Consider the following 24,557-nt stretch of genomic DNA (forward strand, 5'->3'; position numbering starts at 1 on the left):
CGCTTTCCATACCTGTCCATGGTCCTAGAATCCTTGTTAGGAGGATGGACAGGTACTGAAGGATCCGCCAGTTCCTTCTTAGTGGCCGCCACCACCATAGCATCCACAGAGACACCCTTGGAAAGGAACTGTTTGTCCGAAGGGGCCGTGATGAATTTGGATGGTCTTCTGGGGACAGGTTCCACAGAATCTGGAGCCCACGCCTTCCGAGCCACCACCTGCATAAGTGGGTCGAAGGTGGAGACACCCAGGAGGTGGAGGGTCGGGATCCAAAGCCTCCAGGTATACCGACTCATCCTCGGAGGGGTCAATGGAGGCCAATTCCCTCTGTTTGAGGAGCTCAAGGATGTCTGAAAAGGAGACATCCTCAGAGGGGACCGTGGGGAACCCTCCGACTCATCTAAGTCGGTATCAGATGTAGTAGACTCAGGGGAGTCTGTGTGTTTCCTCTTACGTCCTCTTCCGAGGGGTTCCCCTGCAGGATCAGGAGAAACCTCGGAAGAGGAGGAAATTCCCAGTGGGGAAACCTGGGGCGATGGATCCCTGGGCCTGAGAGCAAGAGGCTGGCAAGAGGCGTCTGCAGGCACTGATGAGGGAGGAGCTAGAGGGATGGACCGTTGACCAGGCTCAGAGGCCAGGACACTCCTCATCACCTCAAAGGCTCCCTCCCGGGAGGCCGGAATATCCCGCTCGAGGAAACAGGAATTCCCGGCTACAAAGAGAGGAAGGCTCGAGGTCGATGTCGGCGCCGAGCTTACCAAAGCCGAAGCCCGAGAGGAGAGCGGGGTCGGAGAAGGGTCCGATGCCACTAGCCCCCTCGGAGCCGACAATGGAAACCCGACGACCGGATCCCTCCAAGGAAGGCCTCAAGGAGGAGATCGGAGCCGAGGACGACGGAGCCGAAGGATGTATCGGCTCCGGCATGGAAACAGTCGCTGTCCCGAAGCTCCGCCCGAGCTCTGGTGTGGAGTCGGAGGAGGAAGTTCAAGGGGTGAGGCTATAGCCGAAGTCTGTTGAGACGGGCTATGGAGCATTTGGGCCAGTGCCTGAGACTTCAACAGCCTGCTTACCACCCTCTCTAAGTCGTGGTCAGACAGCCTGGAAGATCTCGAAGATCGGCTCCGATGGCTCCGCTCCGACAAAAGAGGAGACCCCGGAGCCGAGTGGATACTCAGTAACGAAGGGGACCGAGATCTCTTTCGGGACGAAGCCATCGGAGCCGAAGTCCCCTGAACTCCAGATGGAGCCGAAGGTTTCGGCTCCGATGCTGGATAAGGTGTCGGCTCCAGCCGGAGCCGACAAGGCCACAGTAGACAAGGTATCGGAACCAGCCGGTGCCGAACCTACTACTTTTATGGTAGATACATCTGTTCCAGCCGGAGCCGATCTCGGCTCCGACGGAGCCGGAGCCACCGGAGGAGGCTTGGATACTGAAGCCTGAGCCTTTGGTGGCTTAGAAGGTTTCCCAGACCCTGCTTTTGAGGGAGAACCTTCTGGCTTAAGTAAGCCACGGAGGATAAGCTTATTCCTCCTTTCCTGCAGGACTCTCTGGCTAAAAGAGTGACACAAAGCACAGGAGTCCTGCAGGTGCAAAGGCCCCAGGCAATAAACACAAGAAGTGTGACCGTCTGTCAGAGACATTTTCTGACAGCACGAGTCACACTTCTTGAAGCCTGAGACCTTGCCTTCCCTAGACATGACCTAGGAGGAAGTAACACACACAAACCCCAACAAACACACAAAATTAATCCCCTACACACAACACACAGGAAGGGATTAACCAATGGGGTTTTAGGCCTAACTAAAACTTTACATTAAAGGTTATAAAAAGGTTATAAAAGTTTGAAAAACAAGGGAATAGGGTGGGCTGTAATTCACTATAGACTATACTATGAATAAAAGGGGAAAATAAAACCCTAACTAAGCTTTTCTGATTTTACCAAGAAAATCACTTACCTCAGCTGGCAAAGGAGACCTCTTTCGCTAAGCGGCAAACGAGATCTGAGGTAGTTCCGCCTTGCATCATGGGATATAGGGTTGCCTCGAGCTGGTAAAAGGAGTTCTCAAGCTAAAGCAAGTGCCGAGTCGGAGCCGAGGATCGGCTCCGAACCCATCCAGCAAGAATGAAGGCGAGATTGACAACTTAACATTAACACATTATCACAAAACTAGATGACATGGAACTTTCCAACCTTGAATACAGTTAAATTATTTGCCAAGATACACCTGCACTAGGGCTTGGTTGCTTACATCACAAAATTAAAACAAATAAGAAGGGATACATTTTTTTCCTTTTTCACTGCAGGCTGAGAACATGGTAAGTGTGTGGATTTGCCAGTGAAATGACAACTTCTGTCAGGGAGCATTTAAGAAAAATAACAATGCTTAAGTAACAGTTAGTAGGTAGAAGTCTTAATGATGAAGTTTTGCTCACTGACAATGCCTCAGAAATATGTGATACAGCGATTTAGTGTACATATATATATATATATATATATATATATATATATACATACATACATACACCCATATACACGTGTGTGTGTGTGTGTGTGTATATATCTCATCCTCATAGGCAGTGGAATATGCTTGATAGACTCATTTGCTTTACCTGATGACTGCTATCGCATCTCAAAGAAGAATACAATTTACACTTGAGCTAGTTTTGTAATAAAATGTCCATTTCCTAACACACACACATGCACGTACGCAGACACACAAACACAATTAATGTAGCTGCTGTCACTAGTCAGTACTTCAAAATTGTTTAAAGAGAACAATGTAAAAACATATAAACAAAATTACATTCACTAACTCAACTAAGGAATGATTTTTGCCATGAGTGTTTATACCATATCTGAATTTAAAAGTTCTTCATGCCTAAAAAGCCTATCACAATCTCTTATCTACATGCCCTGGATACCACCACTTTTTTACCTGAATCAAAAGTTTCAGGCTCATATCTAAAGGCAGGAGATAGTCTCTGCTCCACAACCCCAAATCTTCTTCTTCTTCTTCTTTCGTCTTTTTCCCGGTTAGAGGTCGCCACAGTGGATCACCTGTCCACTCATGATTGGCAGTGGATTTTTTTATTACAGTGTCGAGTTGCCAGACCGACACTCAACCTTCCACAGAAGGCACACACACACGCACACACTCAGACCTAGGGCCAGTTTAGAGTGTCCAATCCACCTACAGCATGTCTTTGGGATGTGGGAGGAAACCGGAGCACCTAAAAACCCACGTGACCACAGGGAGGACATGCAGACTCCGCACAGAAGGCACCCCAGCCGAGGATCGAATCGGAGAACCTCTTGCTGTGAGGCGGCAACGCTAACCGCTGCACCACCATGGCCGCCCTGCTCCCCAACCCCAAATAAAAAAAAAAAAATGAAACCATTTAACAGCCACAGCTGTGTTACACATATAGAAATGTGAGATTACTGTGTTTCACTGTAGGAAGAATGAGTAAAGACAATGGTGGACAGTTACTATAATGATGCTTATTTGCAGCAGGTACACACTGGACCATTACAGTTAATGTCCATTTGCCTTCCAAACCATGCTGGAAAACACAAGTACCACCTTCTGCCAATTTTTTTTTATTTTGTTGAGAATAACTTTAGAAAAGTCAGTTATTATACTGATGCTCAGACTTAGTATTTTTTGAGTAATAAGTACTTACCTTTCTAGCTCACTAGGCCATAGCATATCCTCCTTCCCATTCATGATAACTGGGAAATTCTGTTCCTTTCCTTGTCTTATGGAGTTTGACCGAGTTGTAACAGTTCGAATTTTTGAAATCTGATTAAGAAAATGACACAAACAAAACAGTTACTCAACTGTGATGTCCTGCAAAGAGCCATTCCTAACAGCTGTATTACAAGAGTCCAAAAGCATAAACAAAGTTGTTCAACAAAACATTAATGTTAAGAAACAGTTAAAGCTACACATTTAACTGATTTCATGCCTCCAACCCTAATAACAGAAGCACATGAAGTGGAAGGGGCTCAGTACCTATGGCTACTTGAACGTAGCAGTTATAAAACACACATTTATTAACAGTCCTCGTTAAATGGGTAAAACAGGTGACCATTACAATAGGTGATCCAGAAACTCTGATTTGGGATTAATTAGTTTTCCCACTTTATTAAGGCTGGGATTCATAGTTAGCATTAGAGAAGTGAAACTCACTCTTCACTGTATTCTGTACAACTGTGAAAGAGTGCAGCTCACAGACATGCAGAAAATGGCAATTACGCACTTAGCATAATGTTGCATTATTTAGTTCTGGTTGGTCCCATAGAACAGATGGTCTGTTGAGCCACCTGTCTGATCCACCCATCTTTCTACTGTCCCAGCTTAGAGCCCCTTCATGCTTTATACCTCCCACAATCCCCCTGTATAGTAATTTTCCTCAGATCAAGTATGCTGACCAATGGCAGAGAACTGATAATTTGGAGAATATGAGTTAAGAGAGAAGAACTTCAGGATGATCTCTCAGATCCTCAGAAAATGAAAATTTGGATAGGGGATGGAGGGAGGTATGCCATAATGGATGGACCAGGATGAAAGGCCCCAGTGTTATGTTTAAGTGCATAACTTCCATATCCTTTTCATCTGCCCTGTCTGATCTGACTGATGAGTCAGAGTCCAATGCTACCTGAGAACCTGGCTGACATCATGACAGAAGAGCCTTTTAGTACTGTGGCTCCAAAGTAAGCCTTGAATCTAGAGATTATATCTAGGTTATAGTGTTCAGTAAAAGTGTGCAATGTATCATCAACAGAGGAATTTCAGAAAAAGGCTGTAGATGTAGCAAGGGATTTCATAGAATAAGCCTTTGTTTAAATGGTAATGACTTGTTTGACTTAAAGAAGAAAGATTACAGTTAATCACTATCTAGCAAGGATACTCTAGAAATTAGGAGCAAACAATATGAATAGCTGACTATATTTTCTGAATGATTTCATCCTGTGGAGACAAAAACACAGCTGGATGTGTATGTCTAGGGTATGAAGAATAATTCTCCCTTACTGAAATAATTTGAAAAGAAAACAGGCAAATGAGTAGGCTGGTTCAAATTACTTCCCAAAGCAACCTTGGAAAAGAGGACTTCCAAGATGGTTACACATTAACAGCTTAATTCTATCTCTCCCAGTGTGAAAACAGAAAGTCAGCAGAGAAGGCCAGTAGACTTTTGTATTTATGAGTAAATTTCAGTAACTGGCTAGCAAGTGTACTGCCTGGATGCCAGGCAAAAAGAAATACAGAAGACCTGGAAAACAAATCAGCTACAAAAAGTGAGGAAGAAACACTGACTGAGGAAAGTTCTGCAGCTGTTCAGCAAAACACTGCAACCCCCAGACATAACTTCCAGCAACCTACAGGAAGATATAAAACAACTGCGCACAGACCTGGTTAAAATAAATGAAACGCTGATGGAGTATATCAACACAAACAACAAAAGGCTGGAAAAAATGGAAGAAGCTTTAAACAGATATTCAGATGAAGTGATAAAGCTGCAAAAAATCAGAGGTTGAAATGAAGAAAAGGCTGGCTGAATATGACACTGCTCAGGAAAAGATGTTTCAAAAAATAAAGAATTAGAGAACAGAGCATGTCAGTAAAACCTGAGATTTTCAGCTATACCACAGAAGCTGGAAGGAACTGACTGCATTAATTTTATGAAAGCACAAATAAGCAACTAGACTGGTATTCCACAGCAGTTGTTGTTAGTTAAAAAGGCACATTGTGTGTATGCTCCAAACCTGGCTATAAGAAAGCAACCTAGACTTTTAATAGTAAAGATGCAATCCTACCAACAGGAGTTGATTCTGACAAAACTGTTTCAGAAGGACAAAGTGTTAAAAGTGGGAGACAGAAGAAAGTTTGTGGGGAATGATTACTCATTGTACACCAGACAGAAGAAGAGTAAATGTATTCCACTATTCAGGCAATGTTGAGACGTAGGTGAGACTTAAACTACTGTACCTAGCTGTCTTCAAGGTATTCTTCCCTGGAGGGACAAAATCATTTTTTGATGAAGTACATGCTACAGAGGAATTACAAATGTCTGTCCAACAAAAAGTGAGCTGTGAAACAGAAGGAGATTCTGCTTCTTGTTCTTTTGGTAATAAAGACCACAGAGAGACTATACCTGTGAAACCTTTTCCAATGTTCCAAAGGAACATGTTGGAGAGAAGGAAGGAAGCACAATAGCTGAACAGAAGAATCGAAAGTATGTTGGAAATGAAGCAGAGAGAGGATTTGGGAGATGGAGATGAACAGTAATAAAACCAGTAACTTAATGTGGTATTACAATGCAGTAATTATATTTGTGAAATATGACAGAACAAGACAATCTGGAAATATTGAACTTTTTCAGAATTTGTTGGACTTGGGGGGGCTCTAAAGCATATGCCCTACTTCATGTCATTAATGTTCAAAAAATCCTTTGGGGAGGGGAAGAGGGGGAGAAAGTTAACTGTAAGTAAAGGAAAAACATTTTCTTAATAGTACTATTTTTGTGGTGTATGGTTTTCTTTGCATGCTATAAAGTACAGTTTTCTCAATTATTTTAAGTGTAATGGGGATTGTAAACAGGTACTGCTGTTCTTTTACCCCCTTTCTTTCTCCCTTCTTCTCTCTTTCTTCTTGTTCAGTTTTAAAAAATGTAGGCACTGCAACGTAAAAAATAAAAGCCTGGTTAAAAGAGCATGATAAAAGAAAAATTAATGTGTTTTTCATTCTTACATGGGGGAGTGACTGAATTAAGGACTTTAGACTTATTTAGTAACAGTTTAACAGAAAGCAAGTGAATTAAAAAAAATGGATATTATGAGGCTTTTTTCTAGCAAATGAAGGCATGCTTAACAACATTTCTGTATCTGGTCCTTATGTCTCCATAGAAACAATCTGATAAAGAGAAACTGACACTCCGGTTCTCGTGTCTCCATGGAGACAATCTGATGAAGAGAAATTGGTTACAGACTGGTGGAGAGTGACTAGCGGGGAGAAAAAGAGAAACTGGCTAGAAGATAATGTTCTCTGAAAACATTCAGGGGGTTTCCCAGCTGGGAAAATAAGACAAAACCAGTTAGCACTGGCTGCACCATGTGTCTTAGCATGGGTAACCTTTCTTTTAGGTTAACTCAAGTCAATGAGTGTGGCTGTCAGTTTGGGACATTTGTTCCTATTAGGAGGGTAAAACTTCAATATGTGAAGATGTACACAGTTTTGTGTGTTAGTATTAAGTTAATAGGATTTGGGTTTATTTTTTTTGATGGGGGGGCTTTCAATAAAACAAAAAGTTTTGTAAGATGTGACACAGACTCAAAAGGATATGACAAGAAACAACTGTATAAAAGTTCAACCTGTCAAACAGTATATGCATGTAACACAAAAGCTGGAATTAAACATTTAACAAAAAAGGTGCTATACATAATAGGTGGGAATAACAACTTCTTAATACAATGATGCTTTCTGTAATGTCTTTAAATGTCAATCGTCTCACAGACAAATACAAAAAAGAAAGAGCAGTGAGCTATATTAAAATGTAGAGTGCAAATAGCTATGTTACAGATGACATCTGGAAAGAACTGCACATGTGAATTTGCTAAAGAAAGGTTTATAGGGTGGTTATTCAGCAAAATACCCGGGTCAAAGGAAAACAGGAGTACGTATATTAATTGCAAGGGGAGCTCCAACAGTGATAGAAGCGGACAAAAAGATAACAATGGCAGACTTGTGCTAAGGGGCTACTGGCAAGGGAGGAGGATTACACTGGCATGTATTTATATTCCACCTAAAACTGCTATAATGGAGCTTAAGAAAATTCTGGGAGAAATAATCAAGTTTTCAGCAAGGAATATTACTTATAGGTGGGGACTGGAATTTGATTTGCAGTAGTAAAGATGTTTCTGGAGAGCCCAGAAGGGAAAGTACAACAAAGGGAGGATAGATTTTTAAAGAAATTCATGAAAATATTTAGCATGGAAAATGCAAATTCAGTCACTGGAGTTCAGACTGAATTTACATATTATTCCCCAATAGGTTAGATAGAATTTACACTTCACAAGAACATGTGCATTTAATTGAAGGTTTTGATACGTACCCGATAACTATTTCAGATCATGCGCCAATAATAACTAAAATAAAAACATTGGGTAATGAAATAAATGAGACATTGGTGCTTTTCCACCTGTTGAAAAGAGAGGCATTTAAGGAATGGGTAGTGGATATTATTCAGGAGCTATTCGAGAGAATAGAAACAACTTCTGAAAATAAGATTTGGTAGATTATAAGTGATGTATGATGTTTGCAACTGGAAACATGTCATTATGGTTTGTGATGTAAAATGCTTGCAACTAGGACTGTGTTGGTATGGTTTGTTTTAATTTATATAAATGTATGATTGCCTGTGTAGTAAGTGATGGTTTAATAAAGATGCTTCTTGTTAAAAAAGAAAGGCAGAAATTCAATAATTTATGTAATGTTACTTAGTTTATATGATATACAGCAATATATGTGAAGTGCAATGTTTATGTTAATAATAATGTGATTACTTTTATATAAATATAAATTTGCCTATGTCACAGTGTCACAAGTGATAATTCAATAAAGGTGTTTGAAAAAAAAAGAAAAGAAATTTCTTCTGAAAATATAACTAGGGAGTGGGATAAAATTAAGATGGAGTTTAAAAATAGGGAGGAAATAAAAGAAAGGGAGCTATGGTTAATTAAAAACAAGAATTACTTAGAGGGACTGACAACTGTTAAAGTATTGCAGAATATGGAGAATCTCACAGAACAAGAAGAGGATCAACTGCAGAATGCTAAGGAGAAAATAGGTGTTTATCTCGATAATATGAACAAGTTTAGAAAGACTGCTGTTAAGCAACTGGTTTTGATAATATAACGACTCAGGCAACAGAAATTAGAAACGGCTGCCTATAACAAGGAAGGTAATAAGAGATCCTATACAGGTATTATAAATATTTTGGAAGTTCTATGAAAGTCTGTATAAAGCAGAGAAATATGGAATTCAAGAAAAGATACAAATGGAAATATTTATGGAAGAATTAAATATGCCAAGGTTAGAGGTAGATGAGGCTCAATTACTAATGTTTAGGAAATGAGGAGATGAGATAAATATTGTGATATATAACCAATCTACAAGAAAGTCCCCAGGAATAGATGGTATTCCTGTGGAAGTCTGGTAGCTAGGAGGGAAAAAACTGAAAAAGATCTGGAAGGTTTTAATATTATGTTAAGAGGAGGAGAAGTACCAACATCCTGGAAGAAAGCAGTGGTATCTGTAATACCTAAAGAGGGTAAAGATCCATCAAATCCAGCTTCATACACATCCATTTCAATACTAAACCATGATTATAAAGTGTTCATGTCTATAATAGTTTAAAGAATGGCAAAAGTAATGCCAAAAAATTGATAGATATGGATCAATGTGGTTTTATAGAGGGGAGGCAAACATTTGAAAACATTTAACAGAACAGTGATGATTCAGAGGGAAGTAGGATGTAAGAAAATAACATTGCTGTCTTGATGCAGAGAAAGCATTTAGCAGAGTAAGCTGGGACTTTATGAGCGGGGCAAGGGAAGCATTGGCATTTCCGGAAAAAATATAATGCTGATTAGGAGGATATATGAGGGATCGGAGGTGAAAACTGAAGTGGGTGATAATTTCTGATAATTTCTGCTTCAGCAGAGGAACCAGGCAGGGTTGTCCTCTTTCCCCTTTGTTATTTGCATTATATTTAGAACCACTGACAAAGCAAACAGAGGACTTAGAAACTCAAGGATATAATTAGTATGGTAGTCAAGAAAAGCTGGCTCTATTTGCAGATGATATTATCTTATGCCTGACAAAACCAGAAAGATATATTACAGTGTTGTACAACATTTTGAGACAGTTTCATATCTTTTGGGGATACAAAATTAATGAAGGTAAAGCAACGGCAACAGCGGTAAATTATGTACCCACACATGAATTGGATCAGCAATATCCACATTTATGGGGACATGATAAAATGAAGTATTTAGGAGTATGGATTAAAAATAATTCTGGTGTGGCAGCTAAGAATACGTGGGAACAGACTAAACAAAAGATAATACAAAACCCGAGAAAATCTGAAGCTTTGTTATATGAATAAGGATAGTAAGATACAAGCAGTTAAAATGTTTTAGTCCCTTTAGTGTTATACACAGGTCAGTCATATTTTTATCAAACAGAGGAGAAGATGCAGTTGTCAATTAATAAAAGAGTTGAAGGACTTTACCTGGGAGGGGAAGACGGCAAGAGTCAAGTCGGACAAGCTGATTCGTCCAGCAGAATAGGGCAGATTGGGATTATGTGAACTGAAGGGATATTTCACAGCTACACAGTTAAGGCTCCTATACATTGCACAAGTAGAAAGCTATAATTTAAAGTGGAAAGGGATGATGATGAAACAGGGAGGGAAGCTCAAGAATCAAGGAGAGACTGGGATTTTGGATGCAGGCCTTTAAGGAGAATAACAATAATCATACAGAACATATCCATAAAGTAGCAGAAAGTATCCTACGAACTAAGCTAACATGGGAATGGAGAAAGGAGATTCTGCCGATACTGATGACTGCAATTAGAGATACAAACAATAGGCAAGAAGGGCTGGAATTTATTGGAGAAAACTGGCAAAGGAGCCAAGGTATTGGGAGCAAATAACTAGACAGGGAAAGATGACAGAATGGGAAGACAGCAAGAATTTATTTGGACTGCAGGTTAGAGATTGCCTTCCTTATCAAGGATTAATATCATAGTACAAGCAAAGAGAAAGAAATAGGGGGTCCTAAATGAAAGACCAGCACTGGTATAATCTAGACCCGAAGCTGCCATTAAAAAAGGAATAATTAGTACAGCATATAAAATATTGCATAATAACTATAAGAATCAATCAGAGAAGGTTAGAAAGGATTGGGAAAAGAGACTGGATAAGCAATTCACAAAGAAACGAGAAGAAATATATATATATATATATATATATATATATATATATATATATATATATATCCTAAATATGCAACAAAATCAAGAAGATTTAGGATTTTTGCTTGGAAATGTTTACATAGATATATTTATAGCCCAAGTAGACTCCAGAGAATTTTTCCTCAGGCAGACAGCAAATAGAGGTGTGAAGGGAAATTAAGAGGTAACTGGGAAATACTTTCTGGGAGTGCAGTGAGTTTGCGGACTTTAAGGATTCCCTGTGGGGTGCACTGTTGGAGATGCTGGGTGGGCAGTCTGTATGACGAGGGAGATGATTTTTCTAAGCTATGATACAGAATCGGAACTGCCTATACATGATAAGACCTTGTTGTGTCTAATTATGGTGGCTGCCAAAAAAGCAATTACTAGAAAATGGAAATCAAAATCTAAACCAACTATACTAGAAGTAGTGACTATAGTAAAAGAGATAAAACAACTGGAATTGAGACCTTTAGAAAAGGGTACGAGCAAATTACACAGGAAAACAATAGTAATTGTGGGAGCAATACATACTGGGGAGGAATGATGTTTAATAGAAAGCAGGACTTAAATGAGCTATGTAATGTCTGACTGAAAATGACTAGGTAGATTATAAGTGGTGTATAATGTTTGCAGCTGGGAGTGTTTCAGTATGGTTTGTGATGTAAAATGCTTGCAACTAGGATTGTGTTGGTGTGGTTTGTCTTCATTTATATAAATGTGTAACTGCCTATGTTGTAAGTGATGGATTAATAAAGATGTTTCTTGTTTAGTAATAGTAATAAGAGATGTTTTAAAAAAAGGAACCTTGGGAAAGGTTAGTTTGGAGGTATACCCTGTCTTTATGGAAGAGCATGTATGAAGGACTGGAAGACAAGGCTAACTCCAAAATTCTTGTTCTAGAAGTAATTGTCACCAAGAACAGGGTTTTTTAAGGCAAGAATTTAGTTTTGCACAGAATAAGCAGACTCAAAGGGATGTTTTACCAAGCTTACGGTGGTGCTGCTGCGGTAGCATTGTCACCTCACAGTAAGACGCTGTCCAGTTCGATTCTCAGCTACAGCGTCTTCTGCGTGGAGACATGTGTGAATGGGCATATCTTTGTTGAAGGTTGTGCGTCAGGGCTGGTAACTCGGCACGTAAAAATCAACTACCAATCATTAGCGGACCGGAGTTCCACTGTGGCGACCCCTAACCGGGAAAAGCCGAAAGACACAAACAAACTAAAGATAAAACTGGAGGATGATTGTAACAAACCCTGTTCTGGCCCTAGAAAAATAGTCAAATTTGTAGTGCTTGGTTAATGTGTAGACAGAAGACCAAGTTGCTGCCTTTAGAACACTACCAGTGTCCACCTCTTTTCTAAAAGCCATAAAAGTATCCACATTCCTGGTAAAATGGGCTCTGATCTTGCCTAGATGTGCCTTGTTATGGAAAGAATAACACAACTGAATTGAATGAGATATTTGGAAATTGTCTGCTTTCACACATATTGTCCCTTTTTCTTGCCTTCAAAAGAAAATATGCAATTGATTAGAATTCCTGAAGCCTTTTTGTTCTATGAATGTAGTATTGGAATTGTCTGTGGACATCTGGAATATGCAGAATCCTTTGTCCCTTACTTTTTGGTTCTGGAAAGAAGACAGGGAGATAGATCACCTCAATCAATTTAAATTCTGAAATTATTTTGGGCATAAATGAAGAACTGGTTCTGAAAGTGACTCTATCCTTATGAAAGATGAGATGGTACTAAATCACCATAAATGCTTGTAACTCAGATACTCTATTAGTAGATGTCAAATCAGCGAGTAACACTGTTTTCCATAAAAGTTAACTTTAAATCTGTCTCATGAGCTGGTTCAAAAGGAAAATGTATACATTTCTCCAGAACAAAATGATAATCTCATGCAGGTACCACTTATTTCCTATGTGGAAAAATAAGAAATAACAACCCTTTCGGGAATTGTTTCACTTAAGGTAAGGCATAGATGGGGGGATCCATTGGAAGAGATGGACAAAAGGTGAATCTTAATGGAAGAATAAAAAAGGCCAGAGAATAGTAAGTCAAGTAAATATTGCAGAACCAAGGCAGTTTATTTGGCACCAACTGTAAAACCTTTTCCACTTAGCTATATATGATTTTTTAGTAGTAGGTTTTTACCCTCCTTTAATACCCACCACACATTCTCAGAAATAAAAATGCTAAAGAAGTATCACGATTTCTTAAAGAGGAAAAACAAAAAAAAAAGGAAGTATCAAAATGTCTTTCATCCAGGCAGTCAGTTGAAGAAGATAAAGAATGGGGTGGAACAGAGAAACTCTGTCTCATGTAAGTCCATGTTGTGAGGAAGTCTGTGGTAATTTACCACAGGGTTCAGTCCTGGGTCCTCTCTTGCTTGGTATCTACTTCTCTGAAGTGCAGGCTAACACAAAAGGTCTTTGGCTAACAAAGTTTGCAGATGACTGCAAACTAGGAGCCATAATCGAAACTCCTAACGATGTGGACAAACTACAAAAGGGCTTCACTGAGACAGATACCTGGTGTCAAAGCCATGGCCAGAAGCCCAATGCCAAAAAGTGTATTGTCATCCCCTTTGGTAAAAACTCTGTACCCATGAACTACCACATAGCTGGTAGTCTACTTAATGCCAAAAATGTGATGAGAGACCTTGGGACACAGGTGGACAGTAGTCCCTCCTTTGATAATCACATCGCCACAGTGGTCAGGAAATCCTTCTACGTGGCTCATCTCATCACAAAAGGATTCTCATCCAGAAAAAAAGAGGTCATTGTTCCCCTCTACTCATCACTCATTAGACCCATTATAGAGTACAACGCCCCTTTTGGTATGTACCTCACAAGACATCTACAACAACTGGAAAGACCACAGAAATACCTCACAAAGAGGATTACTGGCCTCAAACAGATGCCCTACGCAGACCGTCTCAAAAAACTACAGCTTTACTCCATCGCATATCGCCTACTCAGGGGTGATCTCCGCCTAACCTACAAAGCTATGTCAAAGTTGGACATGCTCCACTTAAAGAAATCCCAATCCCTCCGAGCTACACGCTCTAGGGACCTAAACCTTGTCACCACAATAAATAGAACATGCTGGAGGGATAGAGTCCTGTCCCAGAGACTTCCCATACTCTGGAACAGACTACCTATCTATGTCAAACAGAGCTCCTCATTAGCACTCTTCAAGAAAAATCTTGATGATTGGATGGGAAATGGGAAATTCACCCCAGGGATCACTTCTGTGGCTCTGCTCGACAGGGGCACAGGAAAATAATTTTCTTGGGTGGCGAAAGCCAGGGTACATTTTTTGGCTAGGCTTATATAGGCCCTAGGGCCAATAGCCTAGTACCTACATATGAACCTATAATTAACATTTTTTGTTTTCGTGGGCCAAAAGGGAACTTACCAGAAACATCTTTGGAAATCCCTTTGAATCTTTAGAAGGAGTTTGGTTATTAGTGTAATAGGTGGAAAGAAATAAAAGAATATTGCTGTCTAAGGGAATGAAAAGCCATCTGTCCTGAAGGTTCAGAACTTGATAAAAGGGGAGACCTTTTTCTTTTAGACAGAAGGTAAGTACCAGATTGGAATGACAGGCAGACTTTGACTAAGCCTTTGGTAAACACCAGCAATCATAATCTTAAGATTGCTTAGCTGAAGGGACACTGGGGTAAATATGTGTGTTTGAGTTTGCGTTTCCTTTTCCTGGAAGTGTCTATTGAAAAGGAGCACTCAGACATTTGGTCATTCCCCCTGGGAATCTGACTACTCAGCTTGGTCCTGTAAGGGAATGACATTCACGCTCTCTTCTGAGGCTGGCAGAACTGCTTCTCTACTCCCCAAAGTGGATGTACAAGCAGCTGACCAGCTGTTAATGGCTTTGCAAGAAGCAATATGAGAAGGGCGGAGAGGAACCAGAGGACAATCTGAGGACTCCAGTATGGCCATAGTGGAGTAGCCAACTGAAGGCAAAGGCAAAGAGGAAGCAAGAGAAGAAACCAAAGCCTCCCTAGAAACTCTTCTCTTCTTGGAGTCTGAAGAGGGAATGTCCAAGGAGCTGGAAACCTGGTTCATGCTACTGCCTGTAACAGCTTTCAACTTTTAATTCTCTAGATGAAGGAAGAGGGTAATACCTTTACTTCCTACAGTCCTAGGGGTAAAGGATGAACAAATTAAATAAGTCTGAGTATTGTGTTCTTCCTCAAGACAGGAAAGACAAGATGTGTGGTGAACACCTCCTCTTTCTCCTAGATACACTTTTTTTTCACGAAAAATAGAAGGTAGACCTCAAAGAGGTACTTAACTGTCCACTTTTGATATCTAGTCAACTGCTAAACTTACGAAGATGGAGATGTAAGAAAGACTTGCTGTTTGCTTTGATAGTAAGAATGTTTTGAGTTTTGGAGTCAGTGCATCTGCTTCTACACTAGGTCACCTTCTAGCTCCAGAGGTCGTACAGGTATGTGGAAAGTGTCTTAGAGCTTTAGAAAGTGGCCAGACATTGATCCTTGCAGGATACATCCCATATAGCTTAGACTACTGCAATAGTGATTAAATGTTGAACATATAGAGATACTTTTAGTTTTACTTCAGTGTTAGTGAAAGTTATGGAATCACTCCTGAAGAAAATAATTTCTGAATATGTGATGAAGGGAGATAAAATGTTATATACATATAATCTTCCAAAGAAAGACAAAGAAAGCACTAGTAAAATTAAATTTGGAACTGAGACAGTGCAGATTCAAACTACGAAGTTCATGGGAGGTAAAGCTAACAGAGCTTTTTTGAAAGCAGTCAATTCACCTGAACTTACTGTTAACAGGTAGATTCTTCCTTTCGTCTAAATTTTAAAATACAAAATCCTTTTCATGGATTTTTTTATATTGTTTTTCTCCTCATTTCTTGACCACCATCCCTCAAAAATTTGCCTGACCTATTATTTCATGGATGACAATAGATCACAGGAGGCCATCATCTAGGCAGCTATCAAGGATTTTTTTGGGGTAACCATTTGTAATGTTGTGACCCACTAGAGCAATTCCCAAAATACAGAGAATGAATGGCCTAAAAAACACAAAGCACAGAGAATGAATGGCCTAAAAAACAAACTTACATATACCAAGTCCAAGATGGTCATTTTCTGGAATATCACCTTTTCTCCGAAGTATGGAGCTCTTGGAGTTGGTGTACATAACAGTTCAGGGTGTGTGGGGGGCTTGCACCCTGCAAAAAAGAAGCTTAAAAGGGAAAAGCAATATTTCAGATTTGCTCTTTTCCGGAGTTTTCACATTTTTTTTTTCGATCTGTCTTCAACGGACTTTAAAGAGTGACAACTTTTTAATAGGGAGCCTTTTTTTGTATGCCCTAAATTTCCCATCTCTATGGCAGCCTCAAAACATGGATGCTCCATACTTCTGACCTCTTAGATGTGTACACTTTCACTCATACGTCTAATTCCTGGCTACATCTCTGACCTACTTCTTAATGGGTTCACGTCCCTGCCTTCTTGCTGCTTCTGCTGTGCTACCAGGCCTTGATGAGGTGTCAGAAGTACAGCAGACCTAGCTGCGTCCTTGCCCCTGGGATGGGGAGAGAGTAGCTGTGCATTCCCACTTCCTAGACAAGCTCCTCCAGTTTCAGGATCACTAAATTATGCTGTGTCATCTGGGTCACAGTTAGAACTTTATCCCTTTGTGCCACAGAGTCAGCACCAGCTTTAAGGATTAATACAATAAAACTGAAGGTTGACATTTTCAAACTGGTATAAAAATGACAGTTTAATTCATTTTAAAACAGACTATTTCAGTGGTTCCAGAAGGTGTAGGGAATCGAGAACAAGAATTAGATTATTCTTTATCAGACTTACTTATATACAAAAACAAAATTAACTTTAGAAAAATCTGAGATTGCAGTTTAACAAAAAAGTGTTCAGCTTTGTCTAACAACTTGGATTTTCATACCTTCCTCTATACACTTGACAATTTAAACATATTGCAAAATGGTTTCAAATGAGTTTTGCAATTGCTTTAGAAAAGATATAGAAAAAGTGCATCACTTATAACTTGATGAAGCAAGATTGGGTGGAATTGCAAAATGTAGGGATTATTTTGTCATAAAACACTCAGATAAAGAAAAGAATGTTGTCATTTTTCTAAGCAGAAATATTTAATTATGTGTTACTCCGTGTTGCAATACAAATTTCAATATAGCCTTTTACTAGACAATCCCAAGCAAATGTTTCTGTCAGTCTCCTGAAATATTGCAGGATGTTATAAGATAAGGTACTGATTTCCAAGAAACATTAAACTGTTTGGAACCTAGAGCATTTCTCTTTTACAGCTTGCCAAATGTACATAGATCTTTGGTCACTCCTTCCACATGACTTGCTTGACTGTAATTCTGATACTTTGGATATGACCCAAGTTTAAGGGCAGTTAAGTCTGTTTTTTACATACAGATGGATTTTACTATAGTTATTCAATTTTTATTTAAAAAGTATTTCTTTTTTATTTAATCCTGAATAAGTTTTGTCCCATGCTATGCTGATTTGGTTAAAGGGTTTACAAATACAACATGCTCCTTTTTCCATCAATGTGTGGCACACAATTATGGTTAGTTATTGTTATACTGGCAATTTGTTATTCAGGTTTCAAGGTGGAAAAATGATTTTATGCAGTCTGTGAAAGACATCCATTCTTACAGGTTATGATTTAAGAATACAAACATGTTAATGATATTAACTTTTGGATTTACAGGTGTTGGAAAATGATGGAAAGATTGCTTCTAGAATGATCAGAAAAACAGCCAATGGAAACAGTGTTTTGCTTGCAACCAGATTCCACAACCACTTGATAAAAGCTTTACCTTACAGGGAGTTTTTACCAGAAGGATTAAGTAGGAGAGGTTTGCTCAATAGATACATTCTACAGTATATTTTCACAAAAAGGCTGTGCTACACTGAGATCCTTGTTAAGGAACTACAAAAAGTTAATAAGACAGAGATCAGAAAATTACAATATACCCATCAACATGAAAGGGCACAGAAGGTCCAGAGGTGACTACATAACCTGAAAGATTACGACCACTGGCATAAGAAGTGGACGGGTTTTCTACCAGCATGCAGGTGCATGACGTTTGTAGCTCAGGAAACCCTGACATGAAAACTGCATACAAACTGAAGGGAACACTTCGAGTTTTGGGGTGCGCAGGGTAATGAAACCCAAAAGCAGCCTCACACTCCATGTCGACTTGTGCTCCTACATTCCTAACTATTCCCTTCAGATTGTATTAGCTTCCATGTCAGGGATATCTGAGCTACATGTATTTACTATCACGACTAAACTGCACTTGACTGAAAATCAAATGTCTGAAAGAATTTGACTGAAAAGCAATTGACTGAAAACCCATAATCTGAAACCCATTTCACTGAATCACAAATGATATAAAAGACTAGACGTGTAGGCAGTATGTGATGGTGCCATTTATCAGGATATGATTTGCTAGGGAAGTGAGTCCAGATGATTATGTGTGAATTGGCAATGTCCCTATCATGTCGCACCCCCTAATTTATAGATGTTTGTGATTGTACACCAATTCACTCTTTATGGTATTTTTTTCTTTTCTCAAGTGGCTGTGCAGCTGTGGAGTTAGTATAATTAAGGGGAGTGTAGGGGGGGCTTGCCCCCCTGCAAAAACATAATTTTATGTTCTGTTTTCTTATGTTGAATATTTTCAATGATTCTTGATTCAATGAAATGGGTTTAAGTCATCTGAGTTTTCAGTCAATTGCTTTTCAGTGAAATTCTTTCAAAAATTTGATTTTCAGTGAAGTACAGTTCAATAAAATTATAGTAAACCTAGGTTTCGTAACCAACTATGTTCTATATATTAAGACAGTTATTCTGGTTCTACAGAAACACTGTTCTGTGCAATTTAGGGATCTAAATCTTTCTTGTGTTACAATAAATTCAAGATTTTATAATATCAAAATTTGAAACAGTGGCTGCTAGAATAAAAATACTCCTGTGACTGACCACAAATTGAGTGCGATAGTTGTACATTCCAGTTTGTGCTTAATAATGATCAGTATGCTATAAATGGGAAAAAAGGATCAGCAGAACAATGCTATGTCTGCCTCACTGGACAAAGAGGTTACTGTTTGATCCATGTGTTCTCTCTAGAAATTCCACACAAGGGTAATAATTTAGAAAATTCATTTGACAGACTCAATAACGTCCAAGAGGAATTAGGAATAAAAAACATGTTTCACTAGCTTCATATTAAACCACAGAGGACACAATTTACCACAGTAAGGCTGAGGTATGTAAAATGAAGGGGATACTACAATGAAAGGAAGGATATTGGAAAAATCAGGCTCACCAAATCTTCATCTCCCAGAACATGTCTATACTGAAATCAGTTCTACTATAAGAATGCAATGGTGCAAGCTGCGTTTCCCTTTTTCCTTGATGCTATGTGACAGTGCAGTTAGCATTTATAAGTAAGGGGTAAAGTCCCCTGCAATGGATGAAAGAAAAATAATGTCTGCAGGGCTTTCATTAGCAGTTTTGGCAGGTGCATCTTTTGAGGAGTATGATGAATCCAGTATCTTAGTGGGTAGTCTGAATTTGACTTCTTGTAGAGAATTCCACACAGTATATACCTAAATATGACACTAATATTTTATCTATTTCTCTAAAGGACTTAAATATCAAATTATATGGAGAAATTTTCTGGATGACTAAGTGTTGTTAATTCTTCTATCAACACAACTCCTTAGAAGCACTGTTGTTAAGATATGTTTTAGTTTAGGGTTTTCATATCATCTGAGTAACTAGTGGTATATGTTTGGCTCACTGAGCAGTTAGACAGAAAAGTTCTTGAAGGCATACACTGCAAGGGTGCTGAGGTGTAATAAGTCTGTGTTGACAGAAATAATGATGATATTTATTTGTTTATTTCTGTTTATTTGTCATTGCTCACTGGGGTAAAGCACTCATCTCCATGGACCTTTTCAGGTTCAACCTGGGGTTGCAAAATGAGAAAACAACCATACATAGCAGATTAACAATTAACTAATAATACATTAGCAATACATAAGTTGCAGCCATACACTGCAATTTAATAACAAGCAAGTTAATTAGCAACCTATACATAACATGATTTTAACATTAAGCTGTCATATGAGAAAGTAACTTCTGAATTTGCAATATATTCAGAATTCACAATATATGGAAAGATTGGAATTCAGTCGGTAGTAGTTTAAAGAGTGAGAGGGCAGTGGAGAGGAGGGGATGGCAGGTTAGCCAGACTGAAAAATAGACTCAGGAGAAGGGATGAAGGAGAGAAAAAAGAAGAATCCTAATTGAGAATGGTGTTGGTCATTCCTTTGCAGAATGTAAAAGTGAAAAAGAAATATGCTTTGAGATTGGTAAGATTCAATGGCTTTTATGTTAGTGAAAAGGCATGATGTCTGCAGTTTATTATGGTGCCTTAGCAAATAGAAGTTGTGGGGGAGTGACCTTAGGTTGTTTGCGGAGGTTCTTTTGGCCAGTCTGCCAGCCAAAAAGAGAAAAAGAGTATAGACTGAGTAGTTTAAAAACAGACAGGTTACGAGAAGTACTGATCTGTGTTTGATAGGAAGCCACTTTGCTTTTGAGAATGTGGTGCAGTGGTGCTTCATGGGAGTGCATACTGTTACGAGTCAACAGATATTAGACGACGTGGACTTAAGATGCACCTCATTCTTTTTGGAAGCTGCTCTGATTAGAAGAACTTCACAGTTTAGCTGTGGGAGAAGGTTTCCCGTTCCTATTGCAAGTATCATCGAGGCAAAGAGAAAGTGGGACTTTTTTGACATCAAAAAATGAGTGTGTTTACTTAGGCTTTAGTAGCTTAAAGGAGGTTTTGAAAGTTAAGACTTTGGTCAAGCCAAACATCCATGTATTTGAATCAGTGGACTGTTTCAATTTTTTCCTTGGTTACTATAGACAAAGCTCCATTTTTTTTTTGTTTTTGTGGCTTTGGACAATTTTTGGATAGCTCTAAATAGCATATGTATGTGTGTGTGTGTGTGTGTGTGTGTGTGTGTGTGCGTGCGCGCGTGCATGTGTGATTTTTTTAATTAAGGATGAACTTGCATTGGAATAGCCACTCTGAGAACTGTGAATTTTGATAGGTCCTGTTGTAGATCAGTTTATGTTCCATTAAATGAGTATATAACAATGTCATCTGCATATAAAATAATCTGAATGTGGGAAGGTCAGGAAGTAGTTTGTTAATGAACAAAAAGAGAAAGAGTTGGGGGATAGCACTTTCTCTGTGGAACTCCTTTGATAATGAAGCAGAGACAGAAGAGGTGCCCCTTGTTTGTACTTTGAACTGCCAGCTGTACAGGAAGTCTTTGAATCACTGTACTGCATGGGGACTTATTCTCTAAGAACGGACAGAAAGAGGAGCTAATGGTTGACTACACTGAAGGCATTTAGTAGTTTGATGAAGAGGATTTCTGCTAATAGGCCTTTGCCCACATTCATAAGATAAAACTGTAAATTGTTCTTAGTTCTTTCCCATAAAGTTTTAAAGAATAATATCTAGTGTTGTTATTGGACCACTATTCCCAGGTCATTTACATCAGAGTATTTTTAGTTAAGCCCTTTGACTGGTCTTCCTTATCACTTTCTGATTGGCTGCTCGAATCCTTCGTTCAGTAACATCAGAGCATGTTCAGCTCAGTCAACGCCTTAAGTTTCTGGTTGTACCAGCTTTACAGCCATTAGCTCATCCTTTCTTTCCTCTTGCTGGTGCATTGGCAGTGGAGAACTGATACTTGACTGAACCACTCTTTACCTCATGCCATTGTCTTTCTCCAAAGAGGAATGGCATATTAATTGGGCAGACCAGCATTTCTTACTTTCCCTCTTCTGTCTTACTCTCACCCATACTTAATCATTGTATTGCAAAAGTGTACAAATAGTTGTCAGTTAGTGGATTAGTTAGATCTGATGACAATCTTGATAAAGATGAAAGCACATATTGTTTGCTGCTGTTTTCATTGCTGGATTGAAAAAAAAGGCTGATTTATTTTAGGAACTAAATATGAGTCTGACAAGAAATTCTTTCACAACATGAAGGTTATTACCTCTTATTAGCTTCATGTATCTAGGAGCTGTGGTTTAGGAGAAAGGAAGTCTGAATTTGATAGGCAGTGCTAAAATCATTGATGGTACAGCTAAGTTGAGGGATGGAGATGAAGGAGAAGAAATTATTGTGCTTCAGCCTCAACTACAGAAAAGCAGAAGGGGACTTACTACAGTAAATTTGGGAGAGAAGGAAATATGGCAAGAGGAGATGAGGATTTCCAGCCAGGAGAAGGAAGGACTGCATGAGCGAAGATCTGGGACAGGTGGGTATGACTGAATTGAGAGAGGTGGTGACAGCTGATGCAACACCCTGACACTCAATAAAATGGGAGAAAGGGGGTTGTTGATGATGACAATCACAGTTAGGTAGAGTATGATGGGGGAAGGAGGAGTGGTACTAGAGAGAGGTATAAATCAATCGTATTCAAGCTTTTGGGGTAATACAGGGTAGAGATGCACAGTGAATGACTTATTTTGCTAATATAAAAGGTACATTGGGCAGGGAGACAGGCACAGTAATAAAAACATATAATAAAGCTCTTCATGAAGCAGTACTAAGAGATGGGAGGGAAAGTAAAAGAGAGTTTCTTAATTGGTTTGGAGCATTCTGAAACAGACAAATCTGTTAAGAAAGAGTACAGCTGATAAACTATTTATCAGATACTCCTGGCAGAGAATAACAATAATGCATTTTATGACATACAAAGACTAAAAGAGCTTAGCATGTACTATCCTAAAGAAAGATGTCAGATAGGGAAAATAAAGAAATAAAAAAGTCAAATAAAAGAAGAGGATACAATCTGAAGCTGCTTGCAACATGGAGTTCCCAGGGGGAATACAGAGAAGCATTACTGGAACAGGTACTAAGGTCAAAAACAGTAAAAGGTAAAAAGGTTACACAGACAAACCATTTAGTATAAACTAAAAGAAAGACCCAGTGAAGCTAGAGTCTTCGCTGTGTAATACCTTAAACTTCCTGTAGTGGAGATCCATGGGATACACCTATAAACATGTCAAACAGAGTACCTCGCTGACCCTCTTCAAGCACAACATTCATGAGTGAATGGGAAACCACAAATTTGTCCCAGGGATTCCACCTATGTCCTTCATTGATAGGGGTGACAGGTGCTGACTGAGGTTTCTTTTTTGGGGATAAACGTTTGGCTAGGCTTGTAAGGGCCCCAGGGCCATTAGCCTAGTAACCTCTTATGATCCTAAATGACCCTTTAAGGAAATACCACTTGCTCAACTACATAGCTTCTGAGTGTCCATGATTTTTTTTTCACTTTTTCAGGTCTTTACTGGTACACTCAGGCAAATAAAACTTAACTCTACCAGCTGTAAACATGCCACGTTTCATCCTTTTTCTGAGCTCATCAATACAGCATAATTGGATTGTTTGGCCATACTTTGGAAACAAAAAGCTTAAAAATAAGTTTGAAGTTCATAAACATTGGGGTGAGTGCAAAATATCCCAAACAGCATTGAAACTAAAGCATAGAAAGTTCACACAGACAAACTATTTAGTAAAACCAACAAGAAAGATCCAGCCAAGCTACAGCATTCACTGTGCAATACATTAAACCTCTAGTAGTGAAGGCCCAAGAGATATTAAAGGTTTAAGATATTATATAGTATAGGCTCTAGCTTGGCTAAGTCTTTTTCCCAGTTGTTTTCAACCCAAAGTTGAAGATCAAAAAAGGAAATTAAGTTTCCCCAAATTTGAAGACCAAAAATGCAGGCTAGGCAATCATTAATGAAGCAGTGACACCATCCACAGTTTCATATGAGTACCAGTACCACACTCATGCCCCATCCACAACTGATCGCTTCCCCTAATGACTTGCACTTAGGGCCCCTAGCTCCACCTTAGATATGACTCTGATGCTGAATGACACTCATCTGAAGATCTATACACTTCACACACTATCCAACACTTCTGTCACAGAACAACAATACATTCTGTGTAGCATGTGACCTTCTCTACTTTAGAAACCCAAGGAGCAGCACCCTCATGTTAAGGCATCTGTGGTAACGATGGCTAGAAGACATTACTTGAGGACCAAAGGAAGGCAAGAAAAAGTTAAGAATGCATCCAATAAAGAATAAGTTAAAAAAACTTTTTTGGAACTCCCATCTAATGAGTGATTCTGTAACTAACAGTAAGAACAGAGAACAAAGGACAGTAAGGAGAAGAACAATAGGTTAGACCCCAGTAGTTATCAATTCATTTCTTTAATGCCTTTAGATGTATAGATTTTGGCCAACACAGGTGGAAATATTAGTAATACACCTTCAGGAATACCTCCCAGTGCTGGTATGTCCAGTCCGATGAACAGTGCTGTTTTAATTTCTCCAAGTCTTTTGTGTTTC

The 24,557-nt window shown here is 39.1% G+C and overlaps 1 protein-coding gene across 1 annotated transcript in view; it reads right to left on the bottom strand.

Annotated features, from left to right (window-relative positions):
* The window catches only part of LOC122817164 (DNA (cytosine-5)-methyltransferase 3B-like), a 1,566,941-nt gene that overhangs the window by 37,077 nt on the left and 1,505,307 nt on the right, over positions 1-24,557 (bottom strand). The window contains exon 21 of the mRNA XM_044090371.1: positions 3,686-3,804. Within this exon, the coding sequence (XP_043946306.1) occupies positions 3,686-3,804 (119 nt within the window). The remainder of the gene's footprint in view (positions 1-3,685; positions 3,805-24,557) is intronic.

Source organism: Protopterus annectens, chromosome 12.part0 (genome assembly GCF_019279795.1).
Source record: "Protopterus annectens isolate FY-2018-M chromosome 12.part0, PAN1.0, whole genome shotgun sequence".
NCBI classification, from domain to species: Eukaryota; Metazoa; Chordata; order Ceratodontiformes; family Protopteridae; genus Protopterus; species Protopterus annectens.